The following is a 16,342-nucleotide window of genomic DNA, read 5'->3' as shown; positions in this document are numbered from 1 at the left end:
AGAGCAACTATGCTGCCGATACTCATAATTGTGAGGGCAAACTAGTCAGAATTATGAGAAAAATTTGAAAATATTAACCTACAAATTATAAAGTGTATTTCTAAATAATTGCTAAATAATTCTAAATAATTGGGATTTTAAATCTCACTTTTCTGAGTAAAGATGTCATAATTATGAGTTGGAATGTCTGAATTGCAGGCTTATATCTGCTAATTAAATCATAATTCAGATTATTTTTTAAACTCGCAATTCCAGCTAAAAGTCAGAGAAATGTTGAGAGAAATGAATCAGAATTGCGAGTTTACATATCAGAATTGTGAGATAAAAGACACAGTTACAGTTTATTTTTGATTTGGTGGCGGAAACAAGCTTTCATCTTTTCTTACATCCCCCCTCTCTCTTTCATGCTGTGTTCATGAGAAAAGCTCCTTAGCGCTCTCTCTTTTTTCTTTCATCCTGTTTTGTTTTTTCTACTTCCCCTCGTGAGTGCTATTTTCTGGTCATGTGTTTGATGCAATTGGTCAGGGTTTGGTTGCTGTGGCACAAAGGTAATATAATGGATGCTTGCCGGAATCTCCAGGGTGACTAAAACAGAGCTATTTTATTTATTAACACGGTCAAATATCAACACATCCAGAAAAGGTCACAACCTTCTCTCATCTCCCTAGACACGCCAGAATATTAAATCCTTCTCCCTCTTTCAGCTAAAGTCTTGCCTCTGTGCGCTGAAAGATAACCATTGTGCTACAGTGTGCAATTTACAGACTGGACATGTCCTATAAAAAAACTCTTTTAAATCTGAAAGTCTTTGCTCAGGAGAGCGTAAACAGGGCCCATCTCTCTCGCAGCTCAGCTTTTGTCAGCAATTTGTCTGAAACAAGCTAAAAGATGTTTAAAGTAAATTTTTTCTTTACTCTCCGGAGAACATCCAGAGACACGTCAGTGGGTATAAGAAAGAGAAGTGGTTATTCTGGATGCCTTTTGACAGATTGGTAGGGAAAGAAATTGCAAATACAAACAACACCAGACACCAATCTAACAGAACTGAGGTTTATTAAAGAAAAGACAAACTAGTGACTAAATGTTGAGCAGGTGTGTACAATAAGACAAACAATGAGTAACCACGGTGACAAAACAGTATTAAAAAACATGGCAAAAGAAGAAAAAACATGGCAAAAAAAGTAATCAAAGAAATGAGAAACCATACTTTTGACTTTTAATTTTAACAGTAGTTTATTTGATTAAATTGTTATTTATATTCATTTAAATTTGTATTGCAGGTGTGTTTTTATTTTATTTTATTTTATTTTATTTTATTTTATTTTATACTTCATTCTCCATTGTTTTGGTTTTTTGTTTTTTGTTTTGTTTTGTTTTGTTTTGTTTTGTTTTGTTTTGTTTTGTTTTGTTTTGTTTTGTTTTGTTTTGTTTTGTTTTGTTTTGTTTTGTTTTGTTTTGTTTTGTTTTGTTTTGTTTTGTTTTGTGCTTCATTGTCCATAGTTTTATTTATTTTTTATTTTTTTATTTTATACTTAATTCTCCATAGTTTTATTTTTTTTATTTATTTTATTTTATTTTATTTTATTTTATTTTATTTTATTTTATTTTATTTTATTTTATTTTATTTTATTTTATTTTATTTTATTTTATTTTATACTTCATTCTCCATAGTTTTATTTTATTTTATTTTATTTTATTTTATTTTATTTTATTTTATTTTATTTTATTTTATTTTATTTTATTATTTTATTTTATTTTATTTTATACTTCATTCTCCATAGTTTTATTTTATTTTATTTTTTTTACACTTCGTTCTCCATAGTTTTATTTTATTTTATTTTATTTTATTTCATTTTATTTTATTTTATTTATTTATTTTGTTATACTTTGTTCTCCATAGTTTTATTTTATTTTATTTTATTTTATACTTCACTCTCCATAGTTTTGTTGTATTTTATTTTATTTATTTTATTTTTTTTTATTTTACTTCAATATGCTCATAAATTTATTAGACGGTCTTCAGTTCTCTCATATGAATTGAACTTGTCACAAGAGAGCTCTTCACTGCCGAAGTATGTTGAAAATACATAACTTAATAAAAAATGTGCATAAATAATAACTCTGAATAAAGTAATATATAAAAAGCCATTAATGTTGCTCTAAATGTGCATAGGTCATAACTTCCAGTTCTAATGGGTATGGTTTGCTGAGTGGAAACTTCTCATGTTGACCGGAAATTGAGTTGGACTACTTTAGAGATCACTTTAAGCGGAATGCATGCCTAAAACCGTTTGTGGGCCTCTTAATATTAAACTCTAAATGGGCCATTAACGAGTCATCATTCAAAGATGCTGACTAACATTACATTTGTTTTGTAGGTTCGCCACTTTGGAAAGTAATGGTTTACTCTTCTACAATGGCCGGTTTAATGAGAAGCACGACTTCCTCGCTTTGGAGATATTGGACGGACAAATGGTGCTTAAATACTCTACAGGTAATGTTCAGACAGTTTAAATACAACCTGGACCAATCTATGGTCATAATTTGCTATTATAATGAAGTATGACGTCACAGTCTCATAGCGAATGTTTAACTATTTTACATTTTTACCAACTCATGAATTTGTATATTCTCATTCACACGTTTTTTTATATGATCTGCTCTTCTGTTTGTCACAGGTGAGTCTTCTACTCAGGTGAGTCCATACCTGCCTGGAGGAGTGAGTGATGGCAACTGGCACACGGTTCACATCCATTACTACAACAAGGTGAGAAAGTCCACTGAAGAAACCACCTGCTTTCTAGATTATTAAAGGATTAGTCCAAGTAAAATTCTGTCATCATTTACTCACCCTTATGTTACCTGCACACCTGTCCAAAAAGGAACTACATGTCACATGTTTGCACTACATTGACGGTGATTGGAAGCTGTGCCTTGAGACAGCATATTTTTATTACAATAAAATTATTATTTACATGAAAATATTTGTTTACAGAACATGCAAGAAACACACTGTTTAAAATATTATTTACAGGATATACACAAGATATTTAATTTGGAAGAGATACTGCTTTTCTTCTACTTTTAATATGAAAAACATTGAAAATAATTAATTTAGTAATTTATTATTATTTTATTTTCCCTTTTCAGAAGAAAAAAAGTGACTGTTCACTTTAGGCGAAAATAAATAAATAAATAAATAAATAAAAACAATCGTTCATTAATCGTAATTGAGTTAAAATGTTCAATTAACGAGATTTTGATTATATGTCATATCGCCCAGCCTAACAAGAGAGCAAAGTTTTCCACCTCAATGAAAATTTTGGTTCTGAAAGTTTGAAAGGCATATCTGAAATAAAGTTATGTTTTTGTTATTAGAAAGGTTTGTTTTTGTTAGTAGAAAGTTGCTACTAAGCACACATATTACAAGGCACATGAACAAGTAGAAGATGCTGAAATGCATGTGGTCAATTTGACCGTTATGGTCGTGCAAGGTAGAAATGCGCAAAAGTCTTTTGTGTTTTGAAATGTTAATAAAATAACAATGTCAGAATTAAAATATACATATGTTTAAGAAAAGTCAGGCTACTATAGTTATATTTGAATGAAGTTATTAAATCACAAAATTCTAAATGTCTGCCTGGAAATGTCTGCCTCTGTACTTCTAGTATTCAGGAACTTCTTGTAATGTGTATTTAGAATATAGTCGTGTGATATCTGTACTCACAAGGAACCGTTTTTACATATATCTAGCCAAAACGCAGTGTGAGCGGTGAGGTTCAAGGCCCGTCCGATGAGAAGGTCGCTGTCTTGAGTGTAGACGACTGTGATACTGCTGTTTCTCTGCGCTTTGGTGCTCAACTCGGCAACTACAGCTGTGCTGCCCAGGGAAGACAGACCAGCAGCAAGAAGTGAGTGTTCACACACTCACACACGTTCATTAACAGTGTTGGTTTTGCTCTGCAGAGCACATTTAACATCTGTCTCATTCTCTTTTTGTCTTTTCTCTCTCTCACAGGTCTTTAGATCTGACAGGCCCGCTGTTTTTAGGAGGAGTTCCTAACCTGCCTGAGAACTTCCCTTTTAGTACACGAGAATTTATTGGCTGCATGAAAGACCTGCACATTGATAACAGACCAGTGGATATGGCAGGATTCATCGCTAATAATGGCACATTACCAGGTGATGGATTGTTTTCAAGCCGATAGTAAGACGTTCTGTATCTGTGGCCTGTTTATATCTGGTTTTAAGATAAGTTTTTGCTAAATACAGACGTAAAAAAGGGGCTGTAATGTTGTAAGTTAGGCAACCTTTCACTTTTTTGTCATTTGAAAATACATTCGATTGGATTGCTTTTAAAGTGTAAAGTCTTTTGTTGTCAAATAGATTGAAAAAGCCTTAAAAGATTATTAGAAAATGTGTTGTGAGAAAGAGCAGCTAAATAAGGTAACCTTACTTTGTTGCATTGTTTTAAAACACACAAATTCTAAGCAAAATCATAGCACAAGCACATCCACATTCTTGTAATTAGCTTGCTTTCTCGGTTTGTGCTAAGCTGCATAACGCAAGTATCAGTAGCACTTGTATTGAGTGCTCCTGTGGAAGGGATTTAGAGTGTGATGAAGAAAAGGTTTTAGCGAAATCCGAACACAAGTGATCACAAGGGACACATTTGAATGCATGTTAATTCCAAATGGAAACGTAATGCGCCTCAGTTGACCACTTGTGATCATATTACTGAAAACGCATAATTATAATAATACAGTGATTATAAGGTGGAAATATTGCCTGTGATCATGATTCAAGTTGCACTGCTGTTCATAAACTTCAGCATTTGGTGATTTCTGAGGGATCATGTGACACTGAAAACTGGAGTAATAGCTACTGAAAATTCAGCTTTTACATTATTAGAGTAAATTACATTTTAAAAAATATATTACAAAAGAAAACTGTTAAATTCTAATAATTATTTACATTATTACGTTTTTTAATTGTATTTTGAATAAATATAATCAAATAAATATAGTTTAAGATGAAGAGACATCTTTTATCTGGATGAATCTGCTGTGGTATTCTTATAGTTGTGATAATACTGTCTAAAAACCTGAAGTGCTAAAAACTGTATAGTACTAAAACTGTAGTACTATGAATAAATTACCCAATACTGTATTTTTTCTACAACTATATAATACACCAGTTTACTGTAGTAAAAATTAAAGCATACTATTATATTTAATATTTACAGTTTATCAATTCACTTTAATAATTACAGAATTCTTTAGCATTATATAATAATGAGTTGTAAATACTATAATTTATACATTATAATAAACCTTACATTATATTATGCTTCAAAATCACTATAGTATTTTTTTATGTGAATTTCTAATAAGTACATTAATGTAGTGTATTCTTTATATTATTGTGATCATTTATGTTAATCGGCTCTCTCTTTATTAGGCTGCAGTGCCAAACTCCCTTTCTGCAAATCAAACCCATGCCAAAATGGCGGCACATGTCGGGTGAGCTGGGAGACGTTCTCCTGTGACTGCCCCGTAGGATTTGGAGGAAAAGACTGCAGCTTAGGTAAGATCCATGTAATCATACAAATATTTCTCCATTGGCCTTTAGATGGATCTTAAATCAGAATGCCAGCGTCTAACAGGAACTATTAGTAAATGTTAATGTTAGGATGTCACTGCTGATGATGATGGTGTTGTTGGTATGATTTCCTCAGTGATGTCCCACCCTCATCGTTTCCTGGGAAGCAGTGCGCTGTGGTGGGACCTGAAGAATGAGGTCACCATCACCACACCCTGGTACATGGGGCTGGTGTTTCGCACCCGATCCAAAGAAGGGGTCCTGTTGCAGGCTCAAGCTGGACAGTACACCAACCTGATCTTCCAGGTAAACATGCTTGCAAATACAAACAGAGACAAAACCACAAGGAAAGGGTTTAATCCTTTCAGATTAACAGTCAATGCAGCATTTGATTGCTTGATTGATTGTACATTTGATTTCTTTTTCATTAAAAGTTTAATTAAAACTATTATGTGCATTTTAAAGATTTATAATAAACAGTTTAATTGGTGTAAAGAGGATGTCAGCCATATTGATAAAATGGGGTTGTCACATTTTGAACTGTATGTGTGCAGAACCAAAGTAAGCACTAAAAAGGTGAGCTAAAAAGCTGCAGTGTTTGCATGGCCTCAATGTTTTATTTAGCATTTTTCATAACCATCTTCACTTAAAAAACTACAATACAAAACATTTTCATTTAAAGAAAGTACTACTCTTAGTAAAATCAAAGAATTGAAGCCACCATGAATTATAAACGAGGCTTTTCCTTCTGAATAGCAGCTCTACTATACTAATGCTCTTTGGCATTAAGGAAAAATGCCTTGTTTGCCTTCAGATATCCCAATAAGTGTTTTAAATTATTAAGGGCTTGATGAAAGGAAAACATTATGTGGTTTGAAGTAGGAAAGAAACATTTTCTGTAGATGCCAATGGTGGGAAGCCTACTGAAAAATCATACTCCAGTAAAGTACTATTACTTAGTACTAAACTGAGTTCAAGTAAAGTTTAAAGTATCTGTTGTAACTACTCAAAGTATGGGTAAAATGTAGCCCTACTAAAATTACTCAAGAGTAGTGAGTATAGACTGTGAAAATGATTCCACCTTATTCCCTGCAAATTAAAGAGTATCTTAAGGTGGATGCATTTACATTAGGAGTGATGTAATTAAAGGCAAGAATCGTGCTGTGACAATATGTTAATGCTTAGGCTATGCACTTTGAACCCTGACTAACAAGCTATGACTGATGCAAACCAAGCTCGTGCAGCACTAAAAGAATACATTTGTGCATGTATTTGAAAACGTAACATACTGTAGTGCGTTTACAGTAGTTATTGTTTAAGGGCATTTGGGCCTTAATCATAATGATTTCAGTCATCATGCAGTAGTCATCCTCCATCAGTGGCATGCTGTCTAAACAGTTTCTCACTCGTTGCTTGTTGTGTAAAGCTTCTGTCTCTTGAGGGTTGGTCTGTCTGACTTGATTGGACGGCAGTTATGGGACTGAATATTCTGCTTAGCCAATCACCATAGACAAGAAACATTAATATTGTCTGCAGGCTGAAGGAAAAAAGTGGAGTAAAAGTACTGATACAGCACAAAAATGTACTCAAATGAAAGCAAAAGTACACATTTTGTAAACTAGTTAATAAAGTATAATTCCTGAGAAAAACTACTCAAGTAAAGTAGTTTGCGAATTTGTAATTGGTTACTTTACACCACTCACAGAAGCACAGCGTTAAGTTAAATCAATCTAGCTTGACTTTGAGGTAAACAATGTATCATCAAGGCTCCATATTCTTAGACCAGGTGTCCCAATCTCGGTCCTGGAGCGCCAGTGTCCTGCAGTTTAGCTCTAGCTACCCAATCCAGCTAATCAAACTCTTTCTAGGTATGCTAGAAACTTCCGACCCTCCAGGACTGAGTTTGGGCATCCCTGGCTTAGACAATTAAATATTATTCATATATCCTATGCAAACTTTAAATAAAAGTCAAGTAATTGTGTCTATGATTTCAGGTGGTTGCGGGTCAGCTGGTGTTTTCTGTGGCCCGGGGTTCGACTCGGCCGGTCAGACTGCGACTGGATCAGGTTCAGGTGTGTGATGGACGCTGGCATGACCTGCAGCTCGAGCTCCGCGATGTCAGGAGCGGCAGAGAGACTCGATACATCGCCACAGTGCGCCTGGACTTCGGACTGTATCAGGTACAAACTCAGATCCAAAAAAAACACGAGCGATCTTCTAACCCCTATTAAATTGCTGACTCATTGTTATAATCCTGTGTTGTAATCCATAATCTGGAATTCTGGAATATCAGACTCTAATCTTTGTGGATTAAACTACAAATCATGCACAGGTCACTGGGCTAGGGGTTAAACACTGATATACATTCAGAATCATTTAAATGGACTAATTTAATCTCATTTTCTCTCCTCTCTGTCACAGGGAACGGTCATCGTTGGAATGAGATTAATGGTGTAAAAGTGAAGCACCTGCACGTGGGTGGAGTTTTAGGATCAGGAGAGGTGCAAAATGGTATACGTGGCTGCATTCAGGTGCTTCTTTCTAACTTTCTTTTTAACAGTTTCTTTTCATTATAGATTAATATATTCTCCCTGCACCACTGCAGCCTTCCATAATGTATGACATATTGGTAGTTTTTAATTCCTAATGGGGTCATTAGTTTTTAACAAGCTGACAATTAGCTGAATAATTAATGAGAACTTAGAGAACAGAGATAATGTAAAAGTTCCCTCAGATGGGCAGTTGGGGAAACATTTGCCTATTAAACTCCCATTTGCATTGATTATTATAATTTTGTTGTAATTACTGTAAAACTAAGGGGGTTTAATCTTAGCAATTACTTATTCATTTAGCTAATGTTAAACATTAGAAAATGTCCCTATTTCTTATCAAAGCTGAATTTGTTTTATGCGATAAAATCTGCAATATTGAAATATATTCCTACAATTGACAATAGTTTTCTTTTTTTGCTATAGTTTAAAAAGTTAATCCTTTGAGTGTAAAGATTCATTTTCATCGTCATTACTTCAGTCTTCAGTGTCATGCGATCCTTCTAAAATGCTGATTTGACCCTCATTAACAATGATTAAAACATTTGTGCTGTTTAATGTTAATGTTTGTGTGCTGTATGTGTCCTCAGGGGGTGCGTTTAGGGGTGCGTCCTGATTCCCCTGCATTGCCCCGTCCATCCAGAACAATCAAAGTGGAGACTGGCTGTAATGTTGGCAATCCGTGTAACTCTTCCCCTTGCCCCACCCACAGCCAATGCACAGATGAATGGGATCGACACACCTGTGTTTGTGAACCAGGTGAGATGCAAGATGATATTTGAATTAAAATGTACTGAATCAGAAGTTATATGAATGCAGTGGGGTCCAAATGTATGAGACCACTAGTAAAGATCTATGTTGCATCTAATTTAAAGGCATAGTAATTTGCTATTGATTTACTCCTCTTCATGTACATCCATGATGTAGGTGACTTTTTTTCCAACTCAGTCAAGTCAACAGCTGCCACTCTGAAAAACATACATTTATTCATTCATTTTCTTTTCGGCTTAGTCCCTTTATTAATCTGGGGTCGCCACAGCGGAATGAACCGCCAACTTATTCAGCATATGTTTTACACAGCGGATGCCCTTCCAGCTGCAACCCATCACTGGGAAACATGATACACACTCATTCACACACATACACTACAGACAATTTTTAGCTTACCCAGTTCACCTATAGTACATGTCTTTGGACTTGTGGGGTAAACCGGAGCACCCGAAGGAAACCTACATGAACATGGGAGAACATGCAAACTCCACACAGAAATGCTAACTGACCCAGCCGAGGCTCGAACCAGCAACCTTCTCTTGCTGTGAGGCGATTGTGCTACCCACTGCGCCACCGCCACTGCTTTTTTTTTTTTTTTTATCTGCTACTGCGTCCAATAGTATGGCAATAAATGTCACATGAAATGATTTTTAAACTCACATTGGTAACATTTAACACTGAATAAAGCATTTTATCTGTTCCTGGGGTGATAATTGACATAGTAGTAAACAGTCATTTGAAAAAAAGCGGATCAATAATCCACTTTCCAGACCAAAATCCAGACAAAAGTCATTTGAAGTGGATCAAAAAAGTTTTAAAAAATTATCCTGAGACAAGAATGTTTATTGTTCAATAGTTTTAGACAATTCTTTTAAACCTTTTTGATCCAATGTTTTTCATCAAATGTTGACTATGCTGTTGTTTTGCTGAGATGTCACGGAAATGGAACCTGTTTCTAAAATTAAAATATGTGTTGTCATCATATATGGATTATATGGACTAAAAATCGATGTAACAATAAAAAGATTCCGTTTATTGCATGTCGCAGCACGTGTAGTTAGGACATGGTGTAAAGGTCATTGCACACTGAGTTCATAATTTTTGGTCCCAAATTTATATGCATTAAAAATAAATACAACATCACATTTTGTCGATTGGGCGACGCAGTGGCGCAGTGAGGCGTGCTGTCACCTCACAGCAAGAAGGTCGCTGGGCCAAGCCTTGGCTGGGTCAGTTGGTGTTTCTGTGTGGAGTTTGCATGTTCTCCACGTTAGCGTGGGTTTCCTCCTGGTGCTCCGGTTTCCCCCACATTCCAAAGACATGCAGTAGGTGAATTGGGTAAGCTAAATTGTCCGTAGTGTATAAGTGTGAATGGGTTTATGTGGAAGTTTCCCAGAGATGGGTTGCGGCTGGAAGGGCATCCGCTGCATAAAATGTGCTGGATAAGTTGGCGGTTCATTCCGCTGTGGCGATCCCAGATTAATAAAGGGACTAAGCCGAAAAGAAAATGAATGAATGAATTGTGCCGATCACATTTACACACATCCTGCGAAATTTTTGTCCATCATAAAAACGTTTTTTAATTATTATTATTTTGCCTTTGCAGATTTACTGTAAAATCATTTAAAAGAGTCTTTAGAAAATTTAGGACCACCAAAATCTAGAATGGTGTCTGGCAAATTATGCACCCGGAGCAAACCCATGCGAACACGGGGAGAACATGCAAACTGACCCAGCCATGGCTCGAACCACCGACCTTCTGTGAGGCGACAGCCCTACCCACTGCACCATTATGTCGCCCATTTTTAGAACAATGAATATAAAAAAATCTATGCAAAATTTTAGAAGTAAGTGTATTCACTAAAGTCTGGAGCAGTCTTAATTTCCATTTCTGTCAAAACTGAAACATAGCGCAAAGATGTTTTAGCCTTTTTTACTCAAATGTTGCATGAGCATTTTTACAAAGTTTGTGTAAAAACCGATGATCACGTTCTTCAGCATGATTTGGGATGATCTGAACATCGTCTTGTGCTTCAGTGGAAGCAGAACATCCAAATATTAATAATGCATAGAGCGTGTCAGTGGCAAGTTACCAGTCTGACAGCTCACCCACACAGAGTAAAAGAGCTGCTGGTGTTTGTGCACGCTCACGCTCATCACGTTTAAATGAAGACACAGACCCGTTCACTTCATTATCATGCCGTTAGAGTTACATCAGGCCGGTGTTATTAATAGTGTTGTGCGGAAAGAGAAATCAAAGGCTCCCCTCATACACACTGAATTAATTTCTCCTGCTAGAATAAACCCACACACACAGACACACACACACATACAGACAGTGCAGGAAAATGCCTAAATTTATCAACAGCTCTCTTTCTCAGTTGTTTGTTTTATTCCCGTACATAATTTAACATTTTTAATGACTTTCATTGCTGCAGCTTGCTTGAATAAGAATAAAGTCACATTTTTGGGGGCTTTATTGTGATTCTGCAGTCACTTCAGTGTTATTCAAAGCAATCTTTATCTGAAGAGCACATGGTTGTGTAACTTCATTCCTTTTCTGATTGCTGAGCTTTTCTTCATTCAGCTTGATAGAGCTTGTTTATATTTTTCTAAAGAAGTTCAAACATCTCTCTGCTCAACGAGAGCGATAGTAAAGGGACTATTGTGTCTTTTGATCAGTCGATGTGCAGATGGAGGCTTTTGTTATACTCAGAGATCAAGGCTAGGCTGTATGATGGCTTGTTTTGAGTAGAACATGTAATACATTCTGTCCATTTTGCTCCTATGCCTTAAATCGTGAAGATTTTTTGTTCGTAGATTTCATTCAGGCAGGTGTATTTATTCCTCTGTTATGCACGTGGATTATTTTTTTTTTGTGTGTGTAATACTTTTTATTGGATTAATTTTCCCCTGAGATCCACTTAGTCGTTTTTTATTTTTCTTCTTGACTCTTTAAACAGGCTTTTCTTTTCTTTTTTTTAATGCTGTGCCTTCAAGCAATGTGAAATGAGTAACAGCATAAGCTGAGGGTTGCTGTCGCATTCGATATATTTGGCACTGCCTCATTCTGCGTTACATTGTTGTAGGTTCACAAAACGGTTCACGCCGCAACGTGTTGCTCAAACTGTTGAGCTTGAATGGATGCGATCAGTCATAAAGTTGTGCAGTGAGCTGTTTTATGCAGTTTACTTTTAATGGATAATTGTTTTGAAGCTCTGAATGTATATGATTTTATTATATGACCCAAATAAACAGTAAAATAAAGTTGGAGCAAAATGGACAGAGTGTATTTCATGTAACTCAAAACAACCCATAATACAGCACAGCCTTGATCTCTGAGTGGCACACTTCACCTTTAAATTATATTGTTTTTTTTTTTTTTATAACTTAAGTTTGTGTTGTAACAGTTTTCTCTTTTTCTATTCAGGATTCTATGGCAAAAGCTGTATGGATGCTTGTCAACTGAACCCATGTGAGAATCAAGCAAAGTGCCACAGGAAGCCCAGCTCCTCTCATGGATACATCTGTGACTGTGAAGATAGTCACTATGGACAATACTGCCAGCACAGGTACACATTCACAAACACTCACGAGTACATATTATTATATTCCAAGTATTCTAGTGGTAAATAAAGGGGGAAATATTAAACTATTGGATTGTGGTGGTGGATTTACAAAAAAAGATCCCCTTTGATCGACAACTAAACACAGACGCTCACCTAATTAATTACAGTTTTTTCAGTCGCTAACAATCATTTCTCCAACCTGTTGTCGCATTTTCAAAACTCTAAACACAATTAGCACAACATCGATGATTTGCGACCAAACTATTCACACAGTTAATGCTGGTTTCATCAAATATTCAGTCAGTGAACACATTTCCACAATGCTTTCATTTTCTTAACAGACAAGCTATACCTCCCAACAAAATGATGGATTGTTTTTGGAGAATTTACGAATGTTAACACACACCATCCCACAATAGCAAAAACAATATTCCAAACCTTAGATACAGTATTAAAACCTGCAATCATATCAGTTCAAAACCAATACCAATATCAAAAATATATCTCAGCTGGTAATACAGTTTTTCCCAATTGTTTACACACATTTTCTGAAAGCATGTCTTATATTGTCAGAACTCTACACACAAAACACACACACATTGGGCAAAACCCTTCAACTCTTCTTTTTAATAATATGCAATGAATTAAAAAGTCAGTTGAAAACATACAGGCATAATCTCATATAAAGAGAATTCCATAGATTTGTGGCTTTATAAATAAAAGAAGATTGATCCAAAAGAGGTCTTACATCTAAGGATAATACATTTTCCTCTTTCCTTAGAACATGTCGTTCGCGATGTTTTCTCTAATTTGGAATTTAATTTTAACTATGGAGCAGATAGATTGTGAATATTTTTAAAAACAAAACCAATATTAGAATATTTAATAATATTATCAAAACTTAAGTGACTATGCTTTTTTAAGATATTGCAGTGATGGTACAACTGAGGCTTTTTATCATGAATTTTAAGTGCAATGATTAATGATTCCAGCGGTGTTAAAGATGATTTTCATGCCTGAGACCAGCTCTTTATCGATCATAGCCTCCCAATCATCCCAATCCACCAAATGGACTCTACCACTGTCTCTCCACTCCCCCAATAGCTGGTGTGTGTTGAGCGAACTGGCACTGTTGTCCTGTGGCTGCCGTCGCATCATCCAAGTGGATGCTGCACACTGGTGGTGGTGTGGAGAGACCCTCCTCATGATTGTAACACAAATCGGGTGTATAGCCATACACGATAAATGCGCTATAAAAAATACACACATTACATTACATTACATGTTTTAAATAGATTTTGCAGAAGATTTGCTGAGTTTTGTACTTTAAAGTAACCATGAATGTAGCATTAATAATTATAATCTTTTAATGCAGTAGTGCAGTATTACTCTAAATTATTTACCTATTCACATCATTTTTTAATTCATGTGCCATAGCAGTCTTCATTTTTTAATGCTGTTAACCACTATGTGTCCTTCAAATAACTTTTCATGGACCAAATATATGAATGGATTTTTAGCTTGATTGTTTGGCCAAAAATGTTGTGAGGTCAGTACCTAAAGATACTGTAGTAACATTATTTTTTTACTTAAAATATTGCACCCAGCAGAGACAAAATCAGTGTTATCCTATTCAAGAAGCTGAATTTCTCTCTGTCATTGGTAATAAAAGACTATTGCAACTTTTATTTTAAGACCAGGTTTAAAAATGCTAAGTTTACTTCATGATATATTCTCAGAAAAGAAAATCATTGCCAGATTTTTGGCCAAAAGAAGTTTGAGAAAATACTGAAAAATGATTTCCGCCATGTACCTCCTCGGTCCTGTAGCCCAGTTACTCTTACACTGATCCATAATCTCTAATAAGCTGACAAACAAATGTACAGTAAAATAATCACTCAGGAATGGACAAAGTCTTTATATGCATTGAGATTGTGTGTGTACTGTATGTATGTGTGAGAGTTTTATATCACACTAATCCAGTGTTGGAGCTTATCCAAAAGCCTGGTTGTGTATGGTGGATAGGTTTGTGTTCATGTTAATGATGCATTTGTTCTACTTAGCTGCACATGTGTGTGTGTGTGTATGCTGGAGGTTTGAACGGATGAAAGTAGACTTAAGTTTGCTGACAGACTGTGACTCATGGTGACCCTGATTCAACCTCTTTTCAAACACACACACACACACACGCATTCTGCCAAATCCTTCACAACAGCGGCATCTCATCTGCTCTCTTTTATCTGCCGGCTCCATCTCTCTCTCTCTCTCTGTGTGTGTGTGTCATGCTGGCTCGCTCTCTATGTCAGATCTGCCCTAGATACATAGGTATTTGATCAAATCTAACTCTCTCTCTCTCTCTCTCTGTGTGGGGGGGTTTATAGGATAGAGCAGCAGTGTCCTCGTGGTTGGTGGGGAAGCCCGACATGTGGACCCTGCCATTGCGATCCCAGTAAAGGCTTTGACACGGACTGCAATAAGACCACTGGACACTGCCATTGCAAGGTACACACAAATAAGAGTGCACACACATACATACACATGTATGTATGGTTTACGAGGACTCTCTGTAGGCGTAATGTCTTTTATAAATTTTTTTTTAAAAAACGCTTATTTTTTTGGCTTTTTTATTTTTTACCCATAACCCTCACAGGAAACCTGTGGCAAATTTTTAAGCAACACAACGGATGTTCTCATAAATAAAGTTAAATTATAGATATGATGAATCTAAATTATAGAATGATGAATTATAGAGTTCTGCTAGGTTCAATAAATAGTTCAACTGTGCTTTTTAAAGCTAAAAGATCATAAAATGTGTAATTTTGTAAAATACAGTGTAATAATTATTAATTTATTATATTACCTTTAATTTCTTTACAATTTTACACCAAATTTATTTTAACATGCCATTTTGAGTTTCATTTAGTGTCTGTACATGATTTGACGATAATAAAATTTACAGCTTTGGAAGTTTTAAATGTTGTCGTATACACCACCTGACAAAAGTCTTGTCGCCTATCCAAGTTTTAGGAACCACAAATAATAAATTGACTTTTAGTTAATGATTTGGTATTAGGAGTGGCTTATAAAATGTTTATTTTACTAATTTTACCAAAAAAAAATATGATCATGTCTTGATTTTTAATTATTTAATTAGGACAGTAAGGTCTGACTTTGCTGTGACAAAAGTTTTGTCACTTAACAGAATAATGTCCAGTATGGAATATAAAGTCATGGTGCAGTGGAAACCGAATTAATATTGTGTATGACTCCCATGAATTTGGAGGACTGCATCCATACAGCTCTATAATGACTCAAATAACTTATTAATAAAGTCATCTGGAATAGCAAAGAAAGCGTTCTTGCAGGACTCCCAGAGTTCAACAAGATTCTTTGGATTCATCTTCAATGCCTCCTCTTTCATCTTACCCCAAACATGTTCAATAATGTTCATGTCTGGTGACTGGGCTGGCCAATCCTGGACCACCTTGACCTTCTTTACTTTTAGGAACTTTGATATGGAGGCTGAAGGAGCGCTATCCTGCTGTAGAATTTGCCCTCTCCTGTGGTGTGTAAAGTGTAATGGGCAGCACAAATGTGTTGATACCTCAGGCTGTTGATGTTGCCTCCACTCTGCAGATCTCTCGCACTCCCCCCCTACTGAATGTAATCCCAAACACTGATTTTTTCTTCACCAAACTTGACTGATTACTGTGAGAATTTTGGGTCTATGCGAGTTCTAATAGGTCTTCTGCAGTATTTGTGATGATTGGGATGCAGTTCAACAGATAATTCATCTGAAAAATCTACCTTCTGCCATTTATCCTAATGATCAACTAGGAGTCAAGTTATTAT

At 35.5% G+C, this 16,342-nt stretch overlaps 1 protein-coding gene across 1 annotated transcript in view; it reads left to right on the top strand.

Annotated features, from left to right (window-relative positions):
• Positions 1-16,342, top strand: part of celsr3 (cadherin, EGF LAG seven-pass G-type receptor 3) — an 86,813-nt gene that overhangs the window by 39,270 nt on the left and 31,201 nt on the right. The window contains 12 exon segments of the mRNA XM_056463538.1: positions 2,379-2,494; positions 2,679-2,767; positions 3,754-3,911; positions 4,019-4,182; positions 5,461-5,586; positions 5,738-5,907; positions 7,596-7,781; positions 8,023-8,035; positions 8,038-8,132; positions 8,741-8,909; positions 12,352-12,493; positions 14,872-14,992. Of these exon segments, the coding sequence (XP_056319513.1) occupies positions 2,379-2,494; positions 2,679-2,767; positions 3,754-3,911; positions 4,019-4,182; positions 5,461-5,586; positions 5,738-5,907; positions 7,596-7,781; positions 8,023-8,035; positions 8,038-8,132; positions 8,741-8,909; positions 12,352-12,493; positions 14,872-14,992 (1,549 nt within the window).

The sequence above is a fragment of the Danio aesculapii genome, chromosome 8, assembly GCF_903798145.1.
Source record: "Danio aesculapii chromosome 8, fDanAes4.1, whole genome shotgun sequence".
NCBI classification, from domain to species: Eukaryota; Metazoa; Chordata; class Actinopteri; order Cypriniformes; family Danionidae; genus Danio; species Danio aesculapii.
This window is presented reverse-complemented; position numbering and strand designations above follow the sequence as displayed.